We start from the raw sequence: 24,596 nt of genomic DNA, 5'->3' as shown, positions 1-24,596 counted from the left end.
AAGATAAATATAGAGTATAAATCAGAGTAACAACTGGCCCTGGGCACAACACCACATCATGGAAGGTCTCAAGACAATGGTTGTCAATGTGCCAGGCAAAGTATTAGGATATACTGCGAGATACCTTGAAGATACTTTAGTTCAGTGCCAAGCCCTTTCATCTTTGACTGTGCAGCCACAGCTAGATCCTTGCTGCTGTCCCCCAACGACAACTGGGGAGACTAGACCTGACAGTTCAGCCAATCAGTGCACTACCCCATGGTTGTTCAGGTCTATAGGCTCTAGAGATAGAATCTAGGCCTACAGCTAGACCACATCATGTGTTTGTTTACACAAATACATGGGTCGTTCTATTACAATCTAAGTGACAAGAGTGTTCGTTTCAACCCTAAACATTGAAATTAGCCTACTGATGTTCCAGTGTTGGTAAACAATTACACTGAATGCATGAATGGCTTTCAACTTTAGGTATCAGGAATTAGGCCAACCCTTTTATGTTTTGACGTCAAGTGGCAAAGCCTAATCAGTCTTCATCCTCTCACACTCATGATAGCACTAAAAATATTTGTAGATAAGAAACCATAACCCAATTGTTTAATTATGTGTTAATAAGTGAAGTTATTTACCAGCTAAACAAATGTCTTGTTGACTTAGAATGAACCACAGCCAAAATAAGCCAATCAGATGCTAGTATTCATCCAACTGTATACAAATGCATGTGCTGGAGGCTAATAATCCACAGTAAACTAGTTCACTGTTGTGGAAGAATCAAATGTTATTGGGAAAATATGGGTTGTTGCTTTTGAATAGGCCATGTCAAAACTGTACCCCCTTAAATAAGCATACATCATGTTTACAAAACTGGTATACATAAACCACTGTCATTAAACTCTTACGAAGAAAGAGGTTGTTCTACTGTCTCTTAGGGACAAGTTGAACCATTTGAAGAACTCTTTTGCGACAGCCGAATAAGCTTTTGAGACCCTTTTTTGTGCATAAAATTGACCATTTGCGCACTTGACTAGGATCAAGTCTTATACTTCATAGCACACACACGCCTCGAATCAAACAGATTATCTCATTTTTTAGGCCTATATATCCTTTCCATCCTATGACGATGACAATGATAAACAGAAAAATAAACACATTTTGGGGAAAGTGATGCCAAAGCGACATGGATGCAGCAGCAGCCCGTAGAGGGGGGCGGAAAAACATAACACCTCTCACTCACAACACACACATGCACTATACGAGAATCAACAAAAAAGCTGGCAAAACAACTCCAAACACATTCAGAAGAAACGAGTACAGACACTGTTTAAAAGAAAAATGGAATTCAAATATTACCTTTGGAATATAAGGATTTGGGGGAATTCAGGTCGAGATCCGCGCTGAGAAGGGATATGAAATCAGAGGGCATCGCAATGCCTCTGAGTAGGAGGGGAAACCTGACACCCTCAGATATGAAACGTCGCTGAGCTAGAGCAAAGCTAGCAAGAACCACATCTGTCTCTGTCACACAATGAATGGGCAACAAATATCCCGAGATCGAACAAATAAAAAAGCGAACGGACACATTCGTAGAAGTTGAAGGAGTCGTGCTGTGTGTTGTGCGTGTGTGCGTGTGTGTGTTGTGTGTGTGTAGCCAGCCTGTTAGACCAGCTCCTCTCCTCGGTTAGATGCGTGCTTCGCTAATGTGCCTCGTTGGGTCTATTTTCTCCACCGCCCCGCCCCCCGTGACGCAGACGCGCCAGCCCAGAGACACTGGAACAAGAATCTCTCACATGATAGCAGGCCCTACAGCTACTCAGAAAAAGAACCATAGCAGATAAGTGGAAAAAAAAGGGGGACCAGAAAAAAACCCCACCTTAATTTAGAGCAGCCATAGACGCTAGCTTTCACTATTGCGTTTTACGATTGCATTGATTGACTGCCTGAGCCTATTCTCTGTTCAATTGTGCACAAGCAATTGAATGCCTATAATGGTGACCTAGATGGTGACAGGAATACTGGAACCAGACTGAAACCATAGCTTTCACATTTCTCAACAGCGCAGACAAACGACTTGATCCTTGTGAGAATATCAGAGCATGCTGACATGAGATGTTTATGTTCATCATATCAAATGCAAACCACTTGCAACATGACGTTGAACATGCAGGATTATCATGTGATTCCCTGAGTGACTTGCAGTAAAATGCAAAGAAATTATAGTCTGGGCAAATATTGACTTGGGAGAGCTTCCCACAGGGAAGATAGGCCACCTGTTGAATAAAGTCACCTGAGATTCGTGTCTGTTCATACACACAGAATTCAAAAACAAAATGCCTTACAATGCAGGCCTCTCAAGTGGAATGCTATATCATATGCCTATCAATCATGGCAACAGCCAAACTTTAGCAGCAATGAGATAATTAGCGAAACCTGTTTAAACTGACCATGTAGCATGTGTGCAACAGTGCATATTGATATACTACACATGTTGTTTTTAAATGGTACTGTATGTGAGACTTAGTAATATTAACATCTAATTGTTCAGGCATGCGCCATCCTTGTCACAGGCACCTTTTAGAAAGGCAAGCTTGAGATTTATAAAGATATTTTAAAGGCTGGTCATTTGACACTTACTCTACACTGACCGCTGTCATGTATGAATGAAATTAATCTGAACATCACTGGACAGTCGTGTAATCGCTACACCCACCACCACCTGCACCTTAAAATAGCGTTTCACGTGCCACAGTCTCTATCAGAGTTTGATAATTACTAAGTTAATAAAGAGCAAATGTTTCGTCAGCTGTTTCTAATTGACAAGCTCATTACCCTTTCTATAAAAAGAAACTTCAAACGGCCGGAGCCTCTGTTTTTATGGCCCTGGCCTTGGGATTTAACGTCTTTATTGGTAGCCTTTGATTTAGTCGATAACGGCCCCTATATTTTTTTTCTATGCTTTCCATTCTGAACATATCCTCATTTGTCCCCCATAGCGGACACCACTCAACTGTTAATCTGGGTCCCTAAGGAACATGTGAGGTTAAGACAAACTAACATTGGAGAAGAGCCTACCCTAAGCACACAGACAAGCCTACTTTTACTCCATAACTCACCTAGTTAGATAACAAACCCAAAGTCATCATGCACTGTTATAACCTTACCATAATTTACCATCTGGGAGAGCCAGTAATGAGAGCAGTTGCCAAGGGTAGATTAATATTAACTCTTTAGAAACTCGAGTGAGTTCACGAAATGTCATGATGTCCCAACTTCAAAGAGCTCTCCATAATAAAAATTCAACGCTGTTTAATCATTTATATGATCATGTGAATATGAGCAGCAATGCTAATAGGTAAAGTGTTTGATTTTAGCAGCTTATTTAGAGGTACTGTAGCAAGGCAGATGTTAATCACAGTTATATTTTCTGAGTCATTTTTATAAGTAGATCAGGACAGTTTAAGGAAAATAAACAATAAACAACCGCTTTCTATGAACTTGACAGCCCTCTAGCGTGCAAACCAGAAATGGCCAACCTCATCAGAGCCCGGTACTATTAGCCTACTCATTAAAACACATCATCACATATCTCTGAAGATATTGAACTCCGCAACAAATTCGTCAGTGAAATGCAAAAGGCCAAATTGCTCTCGGATATTCTTTCCGTCGATGAATTATGTTTTGAAAGCTTACAAATGCCAAATGTAATGCAACTGCGTACATTGTGCGCCATTTCAATACCACTGAAAACGAATGTGTTCGTCATCGGACCCCCACGCACGATGACATGAAGGATTCTGGGATAGTGGAGAACTGACAGACAGTCAGCTCCGTAAAAAATATTGTATTTTGAATTACATTTACCCAACAAAAATGCCGGACTTAGCGGTTGAAAATGTTGTTGTCCATCCATTGGTGCTGTTGAGTGTGGTGGATCATTTTAACAGGTACAAAGATTTGAATTACCATGCCAGTTGTCGATTTGTATGAAAATATGTGGACTCATTGTTGTCTCGGCTAGCTTAGCTAACAGCTAAGGCTAAAACGGTAGCTAGCTGCCTGGGGTGGACATAACGCTAGCTTAGCTAACCAGTAAGAGAGATGCCTGTGTGACTTGCCCAATTTACTACGAATTTGTTGATTCGTGGAAATTGGTAGCTAACTTCTTACATGTCCTCATATTTGTTTTCATCAGAATCGGAAAAATTGGAAGTCAGAAGCGGGTTGTGGGTGTACTGCTCGGCTCATGGCACAAGAAGGTACTTGATGTGTCCAATAGCTTTGCAGGTGAGTTTCCCCTTTATGTTCTTCAATCACTTCTAACATCCAAGTCACGCCCGTCGACTCCTCTTCATCTGGCTTGATGGTCCCACTCTGTGCTCTCTTCGCAGTGCCATTTGATGAAGATGACAAGGATGATTCTGTGTGGTTCCTGGACCATGACTACTTGGAAAACATGTACAACATGTTCAAGAAAGTCAATGGTAATTGGCCTGACTGACGACCAGTACCGATTTTAACATTGTACTGCATTTGCATTTTACATACAAAGTACGCCATGTTTCTTAATTCCTTTCTTGCATATAAATGTAATATTTGTCCACTATTTCAGCAAGAGAAAGAATAGTTGGATGGTATCACACGGGTCCAAAACTACACAAGAATGACATTGCCATCAATGAACTCGTAAAGCAGTATTGTACCAATTCTGTAAGTAATGTTGGGAGTGGGAGATTATATGTATTTCATATACAATGCATTCGGAAAGTATTAAAATAATAATAATAATCCTTATCAGTCTACACACAATACCCCATAATGACAAAGCAAAAATAGTTTTTTTTTAGAAATGTCTGCTAATTTATAAAAAAAAAACTGATCACATTTACATAAGTATTCAGACCCTTTCCTATGACACTCGAAATTAAGATCAGGTGCATCTTGTTTCCATTCATCATCCTTGAGATGTTTCTACGATTGGAGTCCACCTGTGGTAAATTCAATTGATTGGACATGATTTGGAACGGCACACACCTGTTTATGTAAGGTCCCACAGTTGACAGTGCATGTCAGAGCAAAAAACCAGGCCATGAGGTCAAAGTAGACAGTAGAGTGGCCAGACAGAAGCCACTCCTCAGTAAAAAAAGCACATGACAGCCCGCATGGAGTTTGCCAAAAGGCACCTAAAGGACTCTCAGACCATGAGAAACAAGATTCTCTGGTCTGATGAAACCAAGATTGAACTCTTTGGCCTGAATGCCAAGTGTCACATCTGGAGGAAACCAGGTTCCGCTCATCACCTGGCCAATACCATCCCTACAATGAAGCATGGTGGTGGCAGCATCATGCTGTGGGGATGTTTCTCAGTGGCAGGGACTGGGAGACTAGACAGGATCGAGGGAAAGATGAACGGAGCAAAGTACAGAGAGATCCTTAATGAAAACCTGCTCCAGAGTACTCATGACCTCAGACTGTGGCGATTATTTGTCATTATGGGGTATTGTGTGTAGATTGATGAGGGAAGAATTTATTTAATCCATTTTAGAATAAGGCTGTAACATAACAAAATGTGGAAAAAGTGAAGGGGTCTGAATACTTTTCGAATGCACTGTAACAGCAGTGATCTGACTTGCCAATTACCACTTATATAAACAGTTCACAGATTTACATGTTATATATATATGTATATATATATATATATATATATATATATATATATATATATATATATCTTTTTTTAAAGGTCTTAGTCATCATAGATGTGAAACCCAAAGACCTTGGTTTACCAACAGAGGCCTACATATCAGTGGAGGAGGTGCATGATGTAAGTACAGAAGGTTGAATGAAGTAATGGTTGTACACACAGGCATATGGTTGTACACTTGTCACCTTCTTGAAATCCATGAGTCTGATGGTAATTACACTTTGTGTTTAGGATGGTACTCCCACATCTAAGACATTTGAACATGTGACCAGTGAGATTGGTGCTGAGGAGGCAGAGGAAGTGGGTGTGGAGCATTTACTCAGGTAAAACGGCAAAGCCATACTTGTGATCAAGATGCTCACAATCTACTCATACTTTTAAAAGACGGAGACCAGTCTTCTCCCCCCCCCCCCCCCAAATGAATCTGGTTGACTAAGAAAAGAGGTCCAAGTCTTTGGGGAAAACAGTTTTATGTTTTGTTTTTTGTTTTTTTCTTTGTCTTTACAGAGACATCAAGGACACAACGGTTGGCACCCTGTCTCAGCGCATCACTAACCAGGTGCATGGCCTGAAGGGACTCAACATCAAGTTACTGGACATCAAAACCTACCTGGAGAAAGTCAGCACAGGCAAGCTCCCCATCAACCACCAGATCGTCTACCATCTGCAGGACGTCTTCAACCTGCTGCCTGACGTCAACCTCCAGGAGTTCATCAAGGCCTTTTACCTCAAGACCAACGACCAGATGCTGGTGGTCTACCTGGCCTCACTCATCCGCTCAGTGGTAGCACTTCACAACCTCATCAACAACAAGATTGCCAACCGAGACGCGGAGAAGAAGGAGGGGCAGGAGAAAGACGACAGCAAGAAGGAGAAGAAAGAGGACAAGGAAAAGGAGAAGGAGAAGGAGAAGGGAGATGCCAAGAAAGATGATAAGAAGGAAAAGAAATGAGGATGCGCTATAAATGTATGGACTGATATGATTTTGGCTACAATAGAGATGATGTTTGTATCTGTTCACCCCTCCTGTTATTGTATACAGGCTTGGTCGGACTCTGTATTTATCTTTTTTGATAAAAGACCACCTCTCATTTTCTGTTTTGATTAAAAGTGGGAAGGGAATTAAAGTTAATCCGTGTTGTTCTTGTGTCTTATCATAATGCTGCCCAGTACATGGTTCCTGTTGACAGAATTCCAGATTGCTATGGTTCAACAAACATTTACAACATTAGAATTATCTTAAGATCTATCATCATATCTTGACCCACATATTGGTACAAGTACACTAGTGATATGCTGACAAATCTTCCTATGTTGCTTTATTTATCCATGCAAAGATACATATAAGAGCCAGAGGCAACAGGTTTTTGAAGAAGTCGTGATACAAGATCCTACTCCTATATAGTGGAGGGTCCTTTGTTAGTGGCAGCGGTACCATTCTCCTTGGGACTGTCACTTTCTTTATTATCCTCCATCTTCCATTTGATTCCAAACAAGCTGCAGAGCTTCATCAGCATCAGGTCCACGATCTCCTCCTCTTCTGAGGGCTGTGGAACAGAGAACAGACCTTTCTAAGAACGTATAGCCAAGTGGCTACTTTACACTGAGGTGTATCGTTATCAACAGTGATGATAACAATGATATGATTGCAAAATAAGCCAATAAACTTAAAGATGTACATATAAATAACCAACATAACACAAGAGCATCACTAATACAATTCTGAAACAGTACTGTACCTTGTGATGCTTTTGCTCTTCACAGAATGCCACCAGGATGACAGAGATTAAAAGGTTCAGCACCACAAAGGTCATGAACACAATGCAGGAGCCAATGAGCAATGCACCAAGCAGGGGGTTGTAATTCAGAACCTGGATTGGAGGAAAAATAACCACCAATCAAATAGCTGCCATAAATCAATTGTCAGGGTGTATTAGAACTGGTAGAATAGAATTCACTAACCTCATCATAGTTAAAGATGCCCAGTTGCAAGCTGACCATGGTCTGAGCCGCATTCAGGAGAGTCCTATAGGAGTACAGCTTCCAGCCATACAGCAGATTACACTGTAGACAGAGAATAATTAGATGTAAACAGTTTTACAGGATGATGACAGATTATCTCTGTTGTTTGAGATGTATAGTACTATAGTAGATATAACTGTGTTGCATGAATACATTATTAAACATTTTCTGTTGAAACACATACAAATCAAATTGTAACGGTCATTTACACAATATACAGGATACCCTCCCTTTACTGTGTTGTTTGGTGATCTTGTCTTTGTCATACACTCAGCTGTTGGTGAATGGTCGTTTTTGACATGCATACACCACACACAGAAGTAGGGTACACCACATAAAAGAGGACTGTTATAAAATGCAGATACATTGGAGCAAGCAGCTGCCAATGTGGGATATGGAAGTTGGAATAGTGTTAAAATCCTTACAGCTATAGAGTAGGCCAGAAACATGATGGTCATGACCACGAGGAAGCCTGATATGTCTGTCCAGGCCCGTTGCAGTGTAGCTGTGATCATGTGCAGCTTGGGGTTGAGCCTCAGCAGGTGCCACAATTTGACTGTAGCCAGCAGCACCAGGAAAGCAATCAGATACCCCAGCACTGCATCAGCTGTGGCTGTCTCATGAAAACTGGCAAACCTATATCGAGAGCAAAGAAACTGGATTTCACTCTGGAAAATAGACCCTTGTTTTCTCTATAAAAATAGAATTAAATAGAATTTAATTTCTACCAATGATTCCCAAAACTGTGTGTTCACTCACTGGTCTTTATGGCTTCTGTAGTACGCCATGTCCCGATTCCCCACCAGAGTCCGCTTGATGAAGACAGACAGCGCGCTCCAGCTCAAGATAATGATGGCCAGGTCTAGCAGGTTCCACTTGCTCTTGAGATATGCCCACTTCTGCTGCTTCATCAGTTTGCCCTGATGGGAAGAGTCAGACTGAGGAGGAACTTCATGACCACAAATATTCAGAGATTATGCTGACCTAGAGATGGCGCTAGTATGCAGCCTAAATGAAGTATCTCCTATCAATGTTTTCTGCTAGAGTAAGCATAGCCCATTGGTGTTTGGTAAAGAAAGGCATAAGAAAGCTTTGTAAAGCCATGTAAAGACAGGCTTACCTGAACAAACATGTAATAGAAGATGAAGAGGAAATAAATGATCTCAGAAGCCATGACAAAGATGTGCAGGCCACCAGTGGACTGGTACAGACGGACACTATGCAGCTCACTGCGAAACTGGAACGCTCCTGGGAGAATTAGATAGATATTCTGAGAGTCTGTCCTGTTTTATGTCCTGTATTATGTCCTGTATTATGTCTAACACATAATAGCGTTGCTTTCATCAAATGCTATCGTGGCTGTCTTACCTACAGCTGTGGTCTCCAGCATGAGTGTGACGATGCAGAAGAGGTTGACATTGGCGTTGTACACAGTGAACTCCACAAAAACTGCCCGTGTGTACATGTCAATCCATGTGTTGTCAAACAGGTACTGAATGGTTCTGCAGACATAGAGGACATTAATTAGGACATAGATGATCACTCAATCCTCAATACTGAATGGGTAGAACTGTTTTACCTCTACAAGAGGTATCGTTGTATCAGTTTGATCATTATGAGGTATTTTTATGTTCTGGTTTACCTGCTAGCATTCTGTGAGTCTGGGCCTAGGTCCACCACAAACCCCCCTCCCCTATAGAGGACCACGTTGCCCCAGATGGGGAAGCCTCTGAGTCGGGCCTGGGTTTGGTACTGCCAAGGACTGCGGAGGAACTGGGAGGCGTTCTCACTCACAGAACGGTTCCAACCTGGCCCATAGGAGCCCATATCCTCCATCTCCCATGAATATGGAGCATGACAGTCTCGGCCAACAGATTGTCGAATGGAGCGGGCGATTCGGCAAGAGTTCTTCTGCACCCTCACCTGACGAAGACGGGCATTACCGACCAGTTTGGAGTTACCATCTGTGATGAACCCTAAAAAACACAGCATATCAAAAATGCAGCAGCAAGTTATAGCCAGAAGATTCAGCAACTTGACACAGACAGTATTGAAGCACATGCATGATTAATACTATCAAAGTTATAAGCCACACTTTCACCAAGACAATTTATTTTATATGTGTAATTGTCTCTTGGATTTTACAATATAAATGTTACCTGTGTATACTCCAAAGAGGTTGCTGAGTAGAGAGGTGTTAGCCCAGGTGAACACATCTCTGTGACTCATGCTGTCTGAGATCCCTTTGCTGAAGCTCTGCTGAATGTGCCGAGTCAGGAAATAAGCGTTAGGGTCCCGCTGGCCGTATGCCACCAGGAGCAACATCCACATGAACCCCATGTAGGCTGCAACAAGAACACATACCTTATAGTCATGCACCGATGTGTACTGTTGGGTGGAGCAGTAGACAACGTTTTTGATACGTACATTTTTATAAAAATTGTGCAATGTGTGTTTATGTTTGTTGGTTTGTCTGTGACTGTGTTTTGCTATTTTGGTCAGATCTCTCTCTGGGGAGGCTAGTGGAGACAGAAATCAGAGGACGGGCTCATTTTAATGCATGGAATGGAATAACACGTGATACCAGTCCTCAGTCAGTTCCATGCATTACAATGAGCCTGTCCTCCGATTTCTGCCTCTAACAGCCTCCCCTGATCTCTCTTTTAAAATACATTTTAAATCTCAATGCGCTTAACCTGCTATAATAAAAGTTATATGAATTGATGAAACTTACTGAGAATCTCCTTGATGAGGGCATAGGCCTTCTGCTCTTTGATCATATTGTTCCTCATCCTCTCAATGTCGGTGGGAGGAGGGGGCTGGTAGAAGCTGCATGTGCTATCTCTCCTGGCTGCCCGCACAGCATCAGGATCATCTGTAGGTGGAATAAATGCGTATTACAACTGACTGTTGTAAATGTGTACAAATAAACACAATATCCCACCAACTACTGTACTATGAATAACAACATGTTTTCAATGAGAGGGAAGCTGAAAGGTTTGTGAAAATGTAGTACGTATGTACCACGGATTCTTAGAGCTTCCTCTAACTGTGGATCTCTATACTCGTCCTGATCAACTTTCTTCAGAACGAGAGCAAAGAAGACTGCCAAACCAAGCACCTGTGACAAGACATTGACAGAACAATAACAATATGATTGTATATAATTATAGTATATGATGTCTTATGGCATACAGTATATTGTTGTAATCTGATGTGTTTCACCTTCAGAGGCTGCGTGATGAGGAGACTCTCAAAGAAGGACACCACCATGGAGATGAGCCAGCTTATAGAGCGGTCCTTCCCATAGGTCAGGCCATACATCATTGTGAAGTATCCTGACACACCGCTGGAGGCTAACACCAGTAACCAGCCCACAAACACAAACCACCAGGGGAGCCCCCCCTGACAGCACCCCTTCTTACTACTGTCCCCGGCAACGCTCTCTGCTGGGCTGGGGCTGCGAGCTAGCTGGTCACCTCCCAGGCTGGAGGAGGGGAGGTGGGACTCTAGCAAACCCTTCATGCCCTGCACCTGCTGCACGGCCCGCCAGTAACTGTCTGGGTCGGGGAAGCGAGAGGGTCCCAGTAGACTTAACTCCTTTTCAACGTGGCGTAGCTGCCTGTACAGATACTGGCTGTTGGTGCTCCATTTCTGGCCTCCGTCCCCAGTCTTCTCTGGACTCCCACACTGGCTGTTCTCTGGCAAAACAGTAATCAACATATTTGTCTGACCTTACCCATTATTACAAATATGCCCTGCCATCTCTGAATGTGCTGAATAGCATCATGCAAATACTAAACAGCTAGAGAGGCATATGAAATATGATGAGCTTTACTTTACACTGTGGTCAGAGTATTACACTTCTAACCCACCCTGATTATCCTCTAAGTGGGATTTGGATTCTGGGGATGTGGCTTCCAGATTGACTGCCTCAAGTGAGTCAATGAGAGATCTGTCTTTCTTGGAGATGTCTGTGTAGAACTCCCCGCCAGCTCGGTTCTGCTGCTTGATAATGTCCTCCACAAGAGAGAGCAGAGTGTTGATGTCTGTCTTTCTTTCAGGCCCCAACTCCAATTCCAAACGTGGGATGGGGCTTTTCATGGCCTTGGAGAGTGACTGGGCGATTCTCTTTATGTCCTGTGATGAACACATAACAAACGTGCTAATATGCAGAGGTATATTGATCGACAGTTAGGCTGAGCACAAAAATGCAAAAAAAAAGATCGATTTGTTGATTTGTAAATTTTCATTGGTTTTCACCATGAGGATTTGAAGTAATTCATTGGTGTGAACAGACTATCTTCACCTTGATGACAGTGTCTGGTGTGATCTCCTTGTGGTCCCTTTGTGGGGAGGGTGGCTGAGAAGGAGACTCACGGCCTGTTTTCCGCTGCTTGGATCCCTCTGCCTTGGGCTTCCCAGGCTTCTTCTCTCGGGGGCGGGTGTTTCTGAAGATACTCACAATGAGGAGATTAACTGGAAACATGATGAATGAACTTTGAACTCCAATCTTCACCTGTTGCCAGGTGAACTCAATATGACCTTCAGAGTGAGACAGATAAAGGAAGAGGGAGAGAGAAAAGATGAGCTCACATCACACATAAAAAATTGTCTCCAAACAGTACCAATTGTGCAGGCTTTCCTACCCAGGTCCATAGTCTGCTCAGAGGGGTCGGTAGGAATACCCCAGAACATGATGCTGGTTAGCATGGTGCAGAGCAGCAGAGAGAAACAGCAGGACACTCGCTGCACACATGTAAAGGTGCTACTTGGGGGCCGGCTGACCACAGAGAACCAGATGTGGCTATCACGGAAATCCTTTGCTGTCTTCATGAAGAACAGATTACTGTTTACAGCATATGAAATATGTGGTTACCATGAGAGACATTTTTCCTTGGTAGAATTTCCTCACAGTTTACCATTTCAAGGTGTAATAGTATTGTATCTCACCTGAACCCTTTCAAATCCATCTCTGTGGCAACAGGGAAAACTTTATCAAGAGTGCTGTCACCCATATCGATGGCCAACCATGAGTTACACAGGAAGTGGCACTTCTGTCCAGTTTCTAGATCCTGCACCATCACCTTGTTTAAGTACCTGCATGAAAACACTGCTATCATCCACTATCTTCACTCTTTACCAGCTTCAATGGAACATTTCAAGGTAGCCAGTTATTCTGCACAGTTCCTGCAATCCAATGTTGTATTGATTTTGAGAATGAGTTCTTCTAAAAATACATGGTGAGACCTTAACATACGTATCTTTTACTCATTAACCATAGGATTTCAACTGAGAGGTAAATCAATCAGCTTTGATGACAGGTTCCCCCCTACCAGGCAGGGTGTCCCCCTGAGTTATCGTGCCAGAGCCTGATGCTCTGCAGCTCCCCCAGGGAGAAGGGTGTGGTCAGCAGGAACATATCCAGCCCACCCCTCTCAAACTTGGGCCTGTCAGGGTCTGTGAGGTGGTGGGGCTCACTCTCGCCCTCCGTGCCCAGCAGAGACACTGTAACCTGCAGTAGCCACAATAGGACAGGATGACTGAATTCATTTATCAGAGGACCACAGATCATAGTTCCCTTGAAACTGTTATTACTGACCTGAGAGGAGGTGGAAGCACCACGCCGATGCCCGGTGCTGATATTCAGCATATAACGATACTCAGCCAAGGGGTCATTGTCTTGCAGCACTGTCACCTTTAGCTAGACAAAATATTCTTTTGAGTTAAATCACACACATCGAAACTAACTACAAAGATAATAAATACAGTCAATTGCAAATCTACTGTATGTATAAAATCGTCCTTCATGGCAGTAGTGGTTGACTGAGGCAGACCTTGGCTGTGTCCTGGATGTCTTTCCTGCGTGCCCACACGACCACCAGGAGATAAGCAACGAAGATGGCACCTACAAAGCATACCACCACGGGGTTGTTGGCAAAGGTGGAAAAGAGTTCCGCTGTGCGGGACACGTCCACAAGGTTGGGCATGACGAAGAAAGAGCTCCCGAATGAGGTCAAGTGATTACATAGGCACTGGGTGACGAATGGTGTGGTGAAAGGACCAACCTAAGGAGACAATAGTTGGTTTATGCATTATAGTTGGACTGTTCAGGGAAACTTGTAAAATGAGGTGATGTTATAGTACTTTTTACACTCACCCTGCAGCCATCTTCACTCCAGGCGGATTTGGTTTCATTCCAGTATTTGCACTGGGCGGCGATGGAGGTAACAGACACAGTGGCATTGACTGATTTAATCCCTGGCTCTACAATGGGTCTCACCACCAGGTAGTGCACCCCAATGTTTCCTGCCCTGTCTTTGGGACTCAGTATCCAGGTGTATCTCTCCTCTGTACCAACAATACACACACACACACACACACACACACACACACACACACACACACACACACACACACACACACACACACACACACACACACACACACACACATACACATACACTCAATGTTAACCATTCATCATGCTTCACAAATGTTGTATGTCTCCACCATTTACAAACACATTCAAAAGGTGCATCACCTTGTGTGGTGCCCACGTGTGGCATCTGAGTCTTGGCTATGTGTTTGTTAGCATTGGGGTAGTCCTTAAACCCCAGGAACAGTTGAAAGGTTATATCCTTAGAGGGCTGAATCTTCAGCACTAGGGTTACGTCAGTTGAAGGGACGTCAATCTTCAGTGTACTGTAATTACCCAAGTCCAGGATTGAGCTATTCACCTGCCCTGCATTAACTCTTGGCAAGAAGATCTGTGAAGAGGAGATACTTACAACCTGAACTTGACTGCTTAAGCACACAGTTGGGAATGCAGTGATTTGAAGGATTGGAGAGGTCTTACCTCGATCTCCTCAGGCAGGTTCTTTACTGGTATGACTGAGCCATCCTCTTTGGTGAGGGACAAAGACCCCACAGTGCCACTGATGTTTCCCCCCTCACTGCAGCAGTGTGGGTTCTTCTCAAAACTCATCATCTGTAATAAAAGAGTTAGTAAAAGGAGTATAAAATAATAATAATAAAAGGAGTTAAGAGAGGGAGGTTCTGAACCATACCTAAACATTAATCAAGAAAATGAAACTTTGACTATGAAACTTTAACTACTTAGATAGATAGATAGATAGATAGATAGATAGATAGATAGATAGATAGATGGATGGATAGATAGATAGATAGATAGACAGACAATAGGTACTTTATTGATCCCTGAGGGGAAATTAAGGCGTTACAGCAGCTCACATCACAAACAACAACAACAAAATAAAGTGACAATAGAATAATAGAATAAAATAGACATCTGAAACATTATATACAATAAGAACAGTCCAGAAAGAAGTAATTGACACAATGAAAGTCCTCCACACACACGCATGCACGCAAGCTTACTCGCACATCCACTGGTTTTTTTGGAGTAAGGACGTCAGTGCCCAGATGAGGGAAGGAAAAGCTGGGGGAGGAGTTTGTTGGGATGCTTATGGGCTGCATATGGATGGTCTCTGGAAACACTCTACAAGAGGAGCAAAATAAACACTCAAGATGATGAGGTAATGAGGCAACCTTTCCACAGTTTGAAACATAACACAAGGTGAAAGATGTTTTTTGATGTTTCAAAGCCTTGCTACAGGTCCCTCTCATACCCTCTGCCTACATTCCTCTTACCTTTTGACATAAATACTGATACCAGCGACACTGACAATGGCAGGGCCCTCATTGACCCTTTTCCCATTCAACAGTGCACTCTGTATGTTGCCCATGGCGCTGAGAAGATAATCAGAGACTTTTTTCTGCCAGGAACAAAAAGCAGGGATGAATATAATATAATATAATAAAATAGACTAGACTGGAATAGAATAGAATAGATTAAAATACAATATCCATATTTCTGCATCATTCCTGGTGTCAGACTCTGGTGTGACGGTAAAGAAAACATGTGTGCTCACGTTTGAAGTGAAGGCCAGCATATTACTAGCTGCCTCCACAATGGGTGTAGCCGCCTTTACCACCTTCTCTCCATCCTGATTGATATTCATGGAGAGGAGGGAAGAGCTGAGGACTGCAAGCAGGGAGCTAGCTTCCACCTGGAGGTGGACCACAGAGCACAACACAGACATATTTTCATGAATATGTTTATTATAGGATGTTTTCTGTGGCTGTAAACATTTTTCCCTATTTTTTTTATGAGGGGCAATCTAAACGTACAGTACCTGGGCAGAGGGACTGAGCTCATCACTCTGCTGGGAGAGTCCTACCACTGTTGTGGCCATCACCTGCACTTGGTGAACTGAGTTGCTGGAGGCATCCTGCAGTACAGTGGTTAAACTGGACAGCATCTGTTCACGTAGCTTTAGGAGACACCAACATTGAACAACGATACTTGAACCATGTATCATATAAATGATCTCACCTGGAACATCAATGAAGTATGCACAGTAACTAACTTCTAATAACCTCCACCTGAGTGTTAGTCTATTTGGGACAGTACCCACCACCCTAACACCTGGCAACAACAACCACCACCACCACCACCACCACCACCACCACCACCACCACCACCACCACCACCACCACACTCTCCTCCTCATACCTCTATCCTGGCATCCTTCTCCTGCTCATTGGAGTCCTGATTCAGCATATTGGACACAGATTGGAACATCTGCCCCAGTGTTTCCCCAGAGAGCAGCCCTTGCTGTTTGAGTTGAGCCACAGTGTCCATAACCTTGGACTGGAGATCCTGCACTGAGGAACTTGAGGGAGAGTTCCGCACCTGGAGAGAAAACATTTAGAGCTCTTATTTCTGTGCTAAGCCTGTTATGGTCGTGAAATGTTATGGTCGGGAATTCTATGACGCAGAAAGGGCAAGACTCCACACATTCAATCAGAATTTGTAAATGCTAGTCATGCTTTTTGGTCATGACAAACCTCTGTGGTGATCGTGGTTTTGGTCTTTGTGATCCCATTTATTTCAGTTGCCACCAAAGACAAAATGTAGTTGTTGCTGCTCTCCCCAAGAGGGAGGAAGATGGACTTTACTTCATTTGTATAACTGCAGAGCAGATGTTGGCCTGAAAGAAAAATGATCTGATGACAGTCTTTGATCCATTTGGAAGCTCAATCATTATATCATTTTCATTGGGTTAGGGTTAGGGTGGTTCATGCCTCGCCCCACCTCTTCCCCCTCAATCACTAAACTTCTCTTTGATGATAGAAAGTGTCCTCAAATTGAAACACTGCAGAGCGGGGATGCTCACCTGTGTCAGTTTGAAAGCAGTATTGGCAGACACCTGGGGAGCAGAAGGCTGACTTTGTTGTGCAGGTGATTTTGAAAGCATCCAGAACGGTGCCTGTCAGAGGGGAAATGCTACAGGACAAGGGGCTGGTGTTGGTTGTCGGGACTGTGGTTACAGGTAGGGTGGTACCAGCCACAGGTGGGTTGGTAGGAGCCACAGGTGGGTTGGTAGGAGCCACAGGTGGGTTGGTAGGAGCCACAGGTGGGATGGGAGGAGCCACAGGTGGGATGGTAGGAGCCACAGGTGGGTTGGTAGGAGCCACAGGTGGGTTGGTAGGAGCCACAGGTGGGATGGGAGGAGCCACAGGTGGGTTGGTAGGAGCCACAGGTGGGTTGGTAGGAGCCACAGGTGGGATGGGAGGAGCCACAGGTGGGTTGGTAGGAGCCACAGGTGGGTTGGTAGGAGCCACAGGTGGGATGGGAGGAGCCACAGGTGGGTTGGTAGGAGCCACAGGTGGGTTGGTAGGAGCCACAGGTGGGCTGGGAGGAGCCACAGGTGGGATGGGAGGAGCCACAGGTGGTGTTGCACCTGGTACATGAATGGTGTACATGGCAAAGCCAGCTTTATGCTTACCTATATATGCATAGAGAGATGATATAAGTGAGATTGATACAACATTGATACTTTGATTAACACTGATTACATTCGGTCTATGAATTGCTTAATGATCAAATAATACACTAACTCAATTTGAAAAGTGTGCAATTAAACAGTCAGCAACTCCTTTAATATGAGACGCTGGGTATAAGAACATCCTACAGTTATGCCACTAAAACTATATTGGAGAGTGAATTCATGAATACCCACCATAAGCTATCATTTTGACATTATAATTGCTAGATTCGGCATCTTGCAGATCGGAACTTTTTATTGTGTATTCATTTCCGCCATCTTTTTTCCGAATCAGAGGCTTTGTCCCTGCGTTTTCATAGCACTCTCTGATTTCTTTCTAGACAGAAAAAAAGGTTTTAATACAAAATGCTGTCCTCATCCACACTGACTTGACAGACAGCCTCAAGATTCTATATGATGCAGTAAACAGACAATTTGTTGTATGCGTTCATTGATCTTACTTGTCTGTGGTTCATGTGACAACAAATGATCAATTCATGCACTGTTAATCACTTAATGCACACACTGTATGAATGGAACATGCCTGAGAGTAACATAGAAACGACTTTCACACTTACTTTCAGAGATAAGTCTTTATACTGATATGTGTTCTCAATATTCCAAGCCACTAACGGGCAGTTGGTACATGTCAGTTTTAGCTTTACATCCTCGTCTGTGTCGACTGGACTCTTACAATTACTAATACAACTGAAAGAACAACAGTTTTTTTCATCAAACACCAGATCAAGACATTCATTAACTGAATTCTGATCAAATCAGCCAGTTAACTTGTCCTATCGCTCTATAACCCCGGGATCCATGCAAAACTAGCCACACTAACAAAATGCCTACTGCAATGTTAATTCATGTCATGACCAGTCATAATGGTGACCGTGATAATTCCAGAAGATATCATTCATTTAAATGGAATCACTCTTCAGTTTTGAGGATGTGGAGATCATGAAGAGATGTGTTGTGGTCTGATCAGCCCCTCCTCCTCCCTTATCTCACCTGATACTGACATCTGGGAACTCTGGCGGAGTAACGGCGAAGCATTTGGATGCTTTAGCCAATTCTTTGCCCTTCTTCTTCGCATGAAACTTGTATTCATAAAACAGGAAGGGCTCTTGAAGACAAGCTGCTGTAATCTCATGGGTCTCCTCTGTTGTTTTATCTTGGCATTTACATTGTTTCTCTATTGGGAAGAGTGGGAATAAAAATGATACAAATGTTTGTTTGAATACCCGGCATGGATATTATAAAGACAGAAGGTACAACATATAAACCACATGAGAGGTTTTTGTTTGCTGCCCTACATTGAGTTATACTGAGAGGTGGGGTATGCTTAAATATTGTGTGGTCTAGTTTATAGCTTTAATTGATACATGCATAGTACTTACCACATTTCCACTCATAAGTTATATCCGATGGTTTGATGTCTTTGATGACTTCACTCAAGTCATTTACAGTCAGTATGACACTTTGGCTGTAGTCTTTGGCAGTGTTTGGACTGGCAGTGATATCCAAGTCTTTTTTTTTTTTTTGGGGGGGATCTCTGGGAACTCTAACATGCGCATCCTTCTGAACATGAAAAAATGTACGCATAAGTCATAATGATTTGTACTTATATAGTATTCTATGATCAAACTGAAAACATCAGAAGTATATGATGAGACATAAAATACTAAAGAATAACATCACATTGTTTGCCTTGTAATGTTTGCAGAGGACACACACACACACACACACACACACACACACACACACACACACATTTATATATATAAATATACTGTATATGTTTTATTGATGAATGAAGGTGATGTGTCACAAAATGTGTTAATCATTATATAAGTTAATATATCAATTTTACTGAGTTTCTTTGGTCATCCTTGTGCTGAATGAGTGCTGAATGATTGTGACAGACAGCTGTTGTGTTCCACATGTCCATATTCACATCCATGTCTGAGAAGACATTCCAGGCTCTAACTTTCACTTTTAAAGCTCCTGTAAAAGAAAAAAATGAAAGCATGTACAGTATGAATGACTAAGAAAACAGAATATGTTCACATCTGTTGTTGGTTGTTGTTGTTCTGATTCAGTTATAGTTTGGATGAAACTAAGTTGATATCTGAAACAGGACATGCACCTTGGACTGTGGTTGAGATATTATAAAGCTGCAGGCTGTTGTTTAGCATGTCTCTGTTCTCTGAGAAGCTGTCGTTGTCTCCAGACACCTGGAAGAAGAGCTGCACTGGGGCTCCCTGGTCCAGGGAGACACTGATGTAGAGGTCAGAGTCTGGACACTCGCCCTCCTCCGCCATCATTGAGGCCTGTAGACCCTCAACAGGCTCCACCAGGCAAAGCTGCAGCTCTGTGGACACTCCCAGGGCGGTGACCTTGTTAGACGCATGCAGGGTCAGCTGGTGGCAGCCAGGACCCAGTTGCTTCCCCATCTCTGGACTGATGCTGATGTTGTGGGGGACGATTCCTCTGACCACTGATGAATTGGCCATCAAAGTCTCACGTCTCTGGATCGTGTAGGTCACATTTGTACCTGCAGACAGCAAAGTAATTCTACTTCCTCTCATAAAAATGTTCTCTCTTGTATTTTTTACCTGTTGGTTTCACCTACCTGCTTCTACTTCAACCTGAATTTGGAATGGGCTGCCGTAGAGAGCCTTGCAGTTAGTGCCATCTGTTGACTGGTTCATGCTATAGCACTTGATGAAACCAAATTCCCCAATGGGCTCCTGAACGGTGATGCTTTTCTGAGCTGTCACATGCCACTCACTGGTGGTACACTCCACCCCAACCATAAAGACACCTGGGCGGGTGTATTTGTGCACCACACTGCTCTCCAGCCTGTGAGAGGACAAAATACATAGATGGTTGGTACTGCAGTAAAAAGCTATCATCTAATATGAATCTATTTGTGAATGAATTAGGCCTCTGATGTCAGATGGGTAAGGTGCTACTCACTCCTCAGGACTGTAGGGGTCAGTGGTGTGCCCATCCCCACTACTTAGGGTGCAGGTGAGATTGCCCTGGAATGGACGGAGGAGCCACTTCACTGTGATGGGTACATCGTCAAAGACAGCGGCCAACTTGCTTAGTAATAAGTGGAGACCTGTAGATCACAGACACAGCTCAAGATTAAAAACCGGTTGAAATGCAAGGAACACAATTGTACGACCAGAATAAAGAACATCCATAATTATGTATCATTATTAAATCATATTTGAAATGCATCTCGTTATCACCACTTTAAATTGTGTATTTATATGTAATGTAAAGTGTTTACACAAAACAAAGAGAGGGAGGGACAGATAGCGGGAGAGACAGGGGTCGAGTGGTCTGACCATCTTTGCAGTGGTACTCCACAGAGAGGTAGCTTCCCAGTCGTGGGCAGGGTTCAACAAAGGAGGACACATCAGCAGTGGCCTGGCACGCCTGCAGTCCATTGCAGTGTCCTGGAAATGACATAGAGGGCATTTAAAAATGGTCTGTCAAACAACAGCAAAATGACTGATTTTGGCACCTCTGCAAGTGCTACAAATCTTAGATATTAAAACCTTGTAAGGTTTTAATCATCGTCATCAAAGTCATCATTGTCATTATCATAGATTTAAGTGTTCCTACTCTGAATGCATCATTCATTGTAGAGGTACCAATGTACATGGTCTAGTCACATTGCTATCACATCTAGTCTAGTCACATCTACTCACATCTAGTCACTTCACAATTGTTTGTTATTCATACATGAAACACTAGGTCATACAGTACAAGCACTAATGCAATGTTAAATATTGACGTCAGCGTATTTGGATTTCATTCATCTGACAACCCTCCAAAGCATTTCAATGGACGGGTTGGGTTTCCACCTTAGCAGGGTACATGGCATCTATACGGCTTCTATTGTTTTCTTTGTGACACAAATACATCTTTTGTGGTGCTTTTCCAATAGCTACTTGCGAGAGTGACATTGAGTTTCAGTGTGTCTGGGCCTTTTGTTGAAGCTATGTTTGTTTTACAATATGAACTGCAATCCATAGAAGTGTCCTGGAGATGACGCAGAATGAATGGAGATGACAAGTTAGGACTAATGATGAATAAGTGGCCTGCTCTGAAAAGATCATTTATTGGAAAGGTACCAGGGCACACTGTCCAGATTAAGAATCAGAATGCCATCTCTAAATATTTGTCATTCATGAAACACTAAGAAACACTAAGCAATAGCTTAAATGCAAAGGTCAATAGTGACGGCAGTGAATTTGGTTTCCATTTATCTCACGAGCCATCAACGCATGTCATTTCAAAGGAAAGCTTCGCTAAGTGGTTTTGCTTTCAGTCTTGATATGTTATTAACATCAATATGGCTTTCATGGTTTTTATGTGTAACACAAAGACATCGTTTGTGGTGCTTTGAGGTGGCTTTGCTGAGGTGGAATTGAGTTTCATGAGTGCTTCTGTGCATCTGGGCTCTTTGTGTAAGTAGTGTTTGGTTTACAATATTTACTGTTCTGCTCTGTGCTTTGCAAAGCCAGCATGTCTTAAAAGCTTAATGTTTAAACACTGTACATAAGGCAGTTGTATTGCAATTGATCCTTACTGAGTTTGAATTGTGTTCAGTGCTGCCTATATGCATCCAGACCATTTGTGTGTTTGTTTTACACTATTAACAGTTCTGTTGATGTTTTACAGGTAACATGCAGCATGTTCTAAAAGCTCAAATATGATGTAAATACTGTAAATACTGTACATCATGCAGTTGTATTAACCTATACCTAGTACCATTTAATTCTATGTCCCCTAGGAAACTATGGGCGGGGCTATTCTTGAACTATGTCTAGTTAAACAAACAAACCACTTCTATATCATGAGTAATGGGGGAAACATACATGGATAAAACTGACAGTTCAACATTTCTAATGATCAAACGAGATGTAACCACACATATGGAAAAAATATATAACAACAACAAAATATTTCCATGCATTTACCCAATGATGTGTATTACACTTCACCCCATACCTGTTACTGAATCTGCAACATCAACCCAGCTACACTCCTCCTGAGTGGATGTGGGTGAGGTAGCAGGATGTGACCGGCAGTAGTGAACCGTCTTACGACCATAGAAGCTGTCATCGACCTCTATCACTTGACCAGAACCACACTGCAGTGTGGCATTGTGGTCTGCACATGTAATGGAACGCCCTGATTCTAAGACCAAAAAGTAAACAGGAGGGAGCAAGAATTCAGTTTTACACTGAACACGTATACAGTAATGTAGGTACATTCTTATTCTTAGTCTCTCTCTCTGTCTCTATCTCTATCTCACTGGCACGCACACACGCACACACACACACACACACACACACACACACACACACACACACACACACACACACACACACACACACACACACACACACACAGCAAATACAAACCAAACTGGCAGATGAAGCGCAGCTCCTGGCTACAGTTGGCTGCGGCCTCCCACTGAAATCCTGAGTTCCTCAGGATGTGGCCACAGCCAGCCCCAGGAGCCGGGTCGTTCACCCAGTTGGAGTAGTTAACATCAGAGCCATCGAGCCAGGAGAGAGGACCTGAGGATGTACATAACGTTCCCACAACATGACTTCAACCTGTTCAACCTTACAGTAAAACACAACTGTAAATGAGAGGTTTTTAGTTTATAATGTATTGGTGGTGTCCTTAAAGGCACCTCCCACTCAATAAAATCACACAAGTGTCATCTACATCAGTTCCCTGGCTGGCCCCTTACCCCCAGTAGCAGCAGGGTCCAGTGTAAGGTTTGGGGAGGCAGGCGCCAGTCCTAGCCACCAGTCTCGCTCCAGCTCCATGTGCTTCTGAAGGAACTGTTGGGTTTCATCATTCAGGATGAAGGCCAGATGTCCACCGCCATGCTCACACCAACCCTGCGCACCGAGGAAGGAATGCTGTAGGCCCACAAACTCATAACAGGAGCCGTCAAAGCTCTCCTGGTACTCTGGACAGGACAGAGCCTCTGTTTCATCCTGAGCACAAGACGGGCATGTCAATAGAAAAGCTGTCAAGATCAGCAGCAAGACAGTGGTGCCGTCCATCTCCTTCTCTTTACCTGTGCAGTGTTACAGGCAGCCTTTAAAGGGGACTGATGTGACGTCAGCTTCTCTGACAACCACTTTGGGTTCCAACAAAGCGCTGAATGCCTGGCTGCCTGGCTTTGTGAGGTCCCAATGGATGCATTGTCCATGTTCACAAATGAGTATAGGCCTACGGTGAATGGGCTATAACAAGGACCTCAGCAGATCACTGTCAATAGCCTCTGGATGCTCCTCTTCCTCCAAAGCTGTCATTGATGAATCAAATCAAATCAAATCAAATCAAATCAGACTTTATTTATATGGCACCTTTCGTGCAAAATTGCAATATAAGGTGCTTAACAATATAATGGAAATACAACAATACAATGAAAATACAACAATACAGTGAAAATAAACCGTGATATAAGGAAATGATAGTATAGAAAATAAGAGACATGGTAGAACAGAGAAACCAGTGTAGCACAATAGAAGAGGGTAGATTAAAATAAGATGGATAAAGAGCTAAACTAAAATGCTAAATGCTAAACTAAAAATGTATGTCTTAAGATTTCTTTTAAAGGTGTTTACAGTTTGTGACGCCCTCAGCTCCTCTGGCAGGCTGTTCCAGAGGCGAGGATCATAGACACTAAATGCCGCCTCCCCGTAGTTCTTTGTCTTCATCCAGGGAACAACTAAAAGACCAGTGCCAGAGGACCTGAGTGATCTAGAGGGAGCATATATTAAAAGCATGTCTGACAAGTATTCAAAATGTTCAGATATGAGTTTGTTAATAACAAAAGTCTTATTGTTTAGTGATTGAACATTAAGAAGTGCCATATCCATTTTTCCCCATCCAGTCTTTTTTAGTGCAGGACA

General features: G+C 42.9%; 3 protein-coding genes across 4 annotated transcripts in view; 1 reads left to right on the top strand and 2 right to left on the bottom strand.

Annotated features, from left to right (window-relative positions):
- Window positions 1-1,646, bottom strand: part of nfat5b (nuclear factor of activated T cells 5b) — a 36,532-nt gene extending 34,886 nt beyond the window's left edge. For both annotated transcript variants that reach the window (XM_083691129.1, XM_083691130.1), the window contains exon 1: window positions 1,348-1,646. In XM_083691129.1, the coding sequence (XP_083547255.1) occupies window positions 1,348-1,420 (73 nt within the window). In that variant the 5' untranslated portion in view covers window positions 1,421-1,646. The remainder of the gene's footprint in view (window positions 1-1,347) is intronic.
- Window positions 1,647-3,789: 2,143 nt separating this feature from the next.
- On the top strand, window positions 3,790-6,821 carry psmd7 (proteasome 26S subunit, non-ATPase 7). The gene is made up of 7 exons (XM_083691658.1): window positions 3,790-3,938; window positions 4,187-4,278; window positions 4,383-4,475; window positions 4,604-4,701; window positions 5,735-5,815; window positions 5,927-6,018; window positions 6,203-6,821. The coding sequence occupies exons 1-7, from the start codon at window positions 3,865-3,867 to the stop codon at window positions 6,645-6,647; spliced, it is 975 nt and encodes a 324-aa protein (XP_083547784.1). The 5' UTR covers window positions 3,790-3,864; the 3' UTR covers window positions 6,648-6,821.
- Window positions 6,822-7,050: 229 nt separating this feature from the next.
- Window positions 7,051-23,741, bottom strand: LOC310819557 (polycystin-1-like protein 2; the record flags this gene model as incomplete). The annotated part of the gene is made up of 36 exons (XM_083690859.1): window positions 7,051-7,242; window positions 7,435-7,566; window positions 7,658-7,759; window positions 8,143-8,353; window positions 8,477-8,637; window positions 8,838-8,965; window positions 9,086-9,219; window positions 9,360-9,693; window positions 9,877-10,062; window positions 10,452-10,592; window positions 10,742-10,838; window positions 10,943-11,418; window positions 11,593-11,857; window positions 12,027-12,262; window positions 12,367-12,566; window positions 12,671-12,817; window positions 13,054-13,232; window positions 13,320-13,421; window positions 13,555-13,785; window positions 13,878-14,068; window positions 14,262-14,487; window positions 14,577-14,708; window positions 15,119-15,239; window positions 15,392-15,516; window positions 15,673-15,810; window positions 15,937-16,074; window positions 16,317-16,476; window positions 17,149-17,498; window positions 19,505-19,638; window positions 19,781-20,188; window positions 20,267-20,496; window positions 20,614-20,761; window positions 20,994-21,104; window positions 22,666-22,854; window positions 23,082-23,240; window positions 23,420-23,741. The coding sequence occupies 36 exons, from the start codon at window positions 23,739-23,741 to the stop codon at window positions 7,093-7,095; spliced, it is 6,894 nt and encodes a 2,297-aa protein (XP_083546985.1). The 3' UTR covers window positions 7,051-7,092.
- Between the last annotated feature and the right edge of the window lie 855 nt (window positions 23,742-24,596).

This window comes from Argentina silus, assembly GCF_951799395.1.
Source record: "Argentina silus genome assembly, chromosome: 19".
NCBI classification, from domain to species: Eukaryota; Metazoa; Chordata; class Actinopteri; order Argentiniformes; family Argentinidae; genus Argentina; species Argentina silus.
This window is presented reverse-complemented; position numbering and strand designations above follow the sequence as displayed.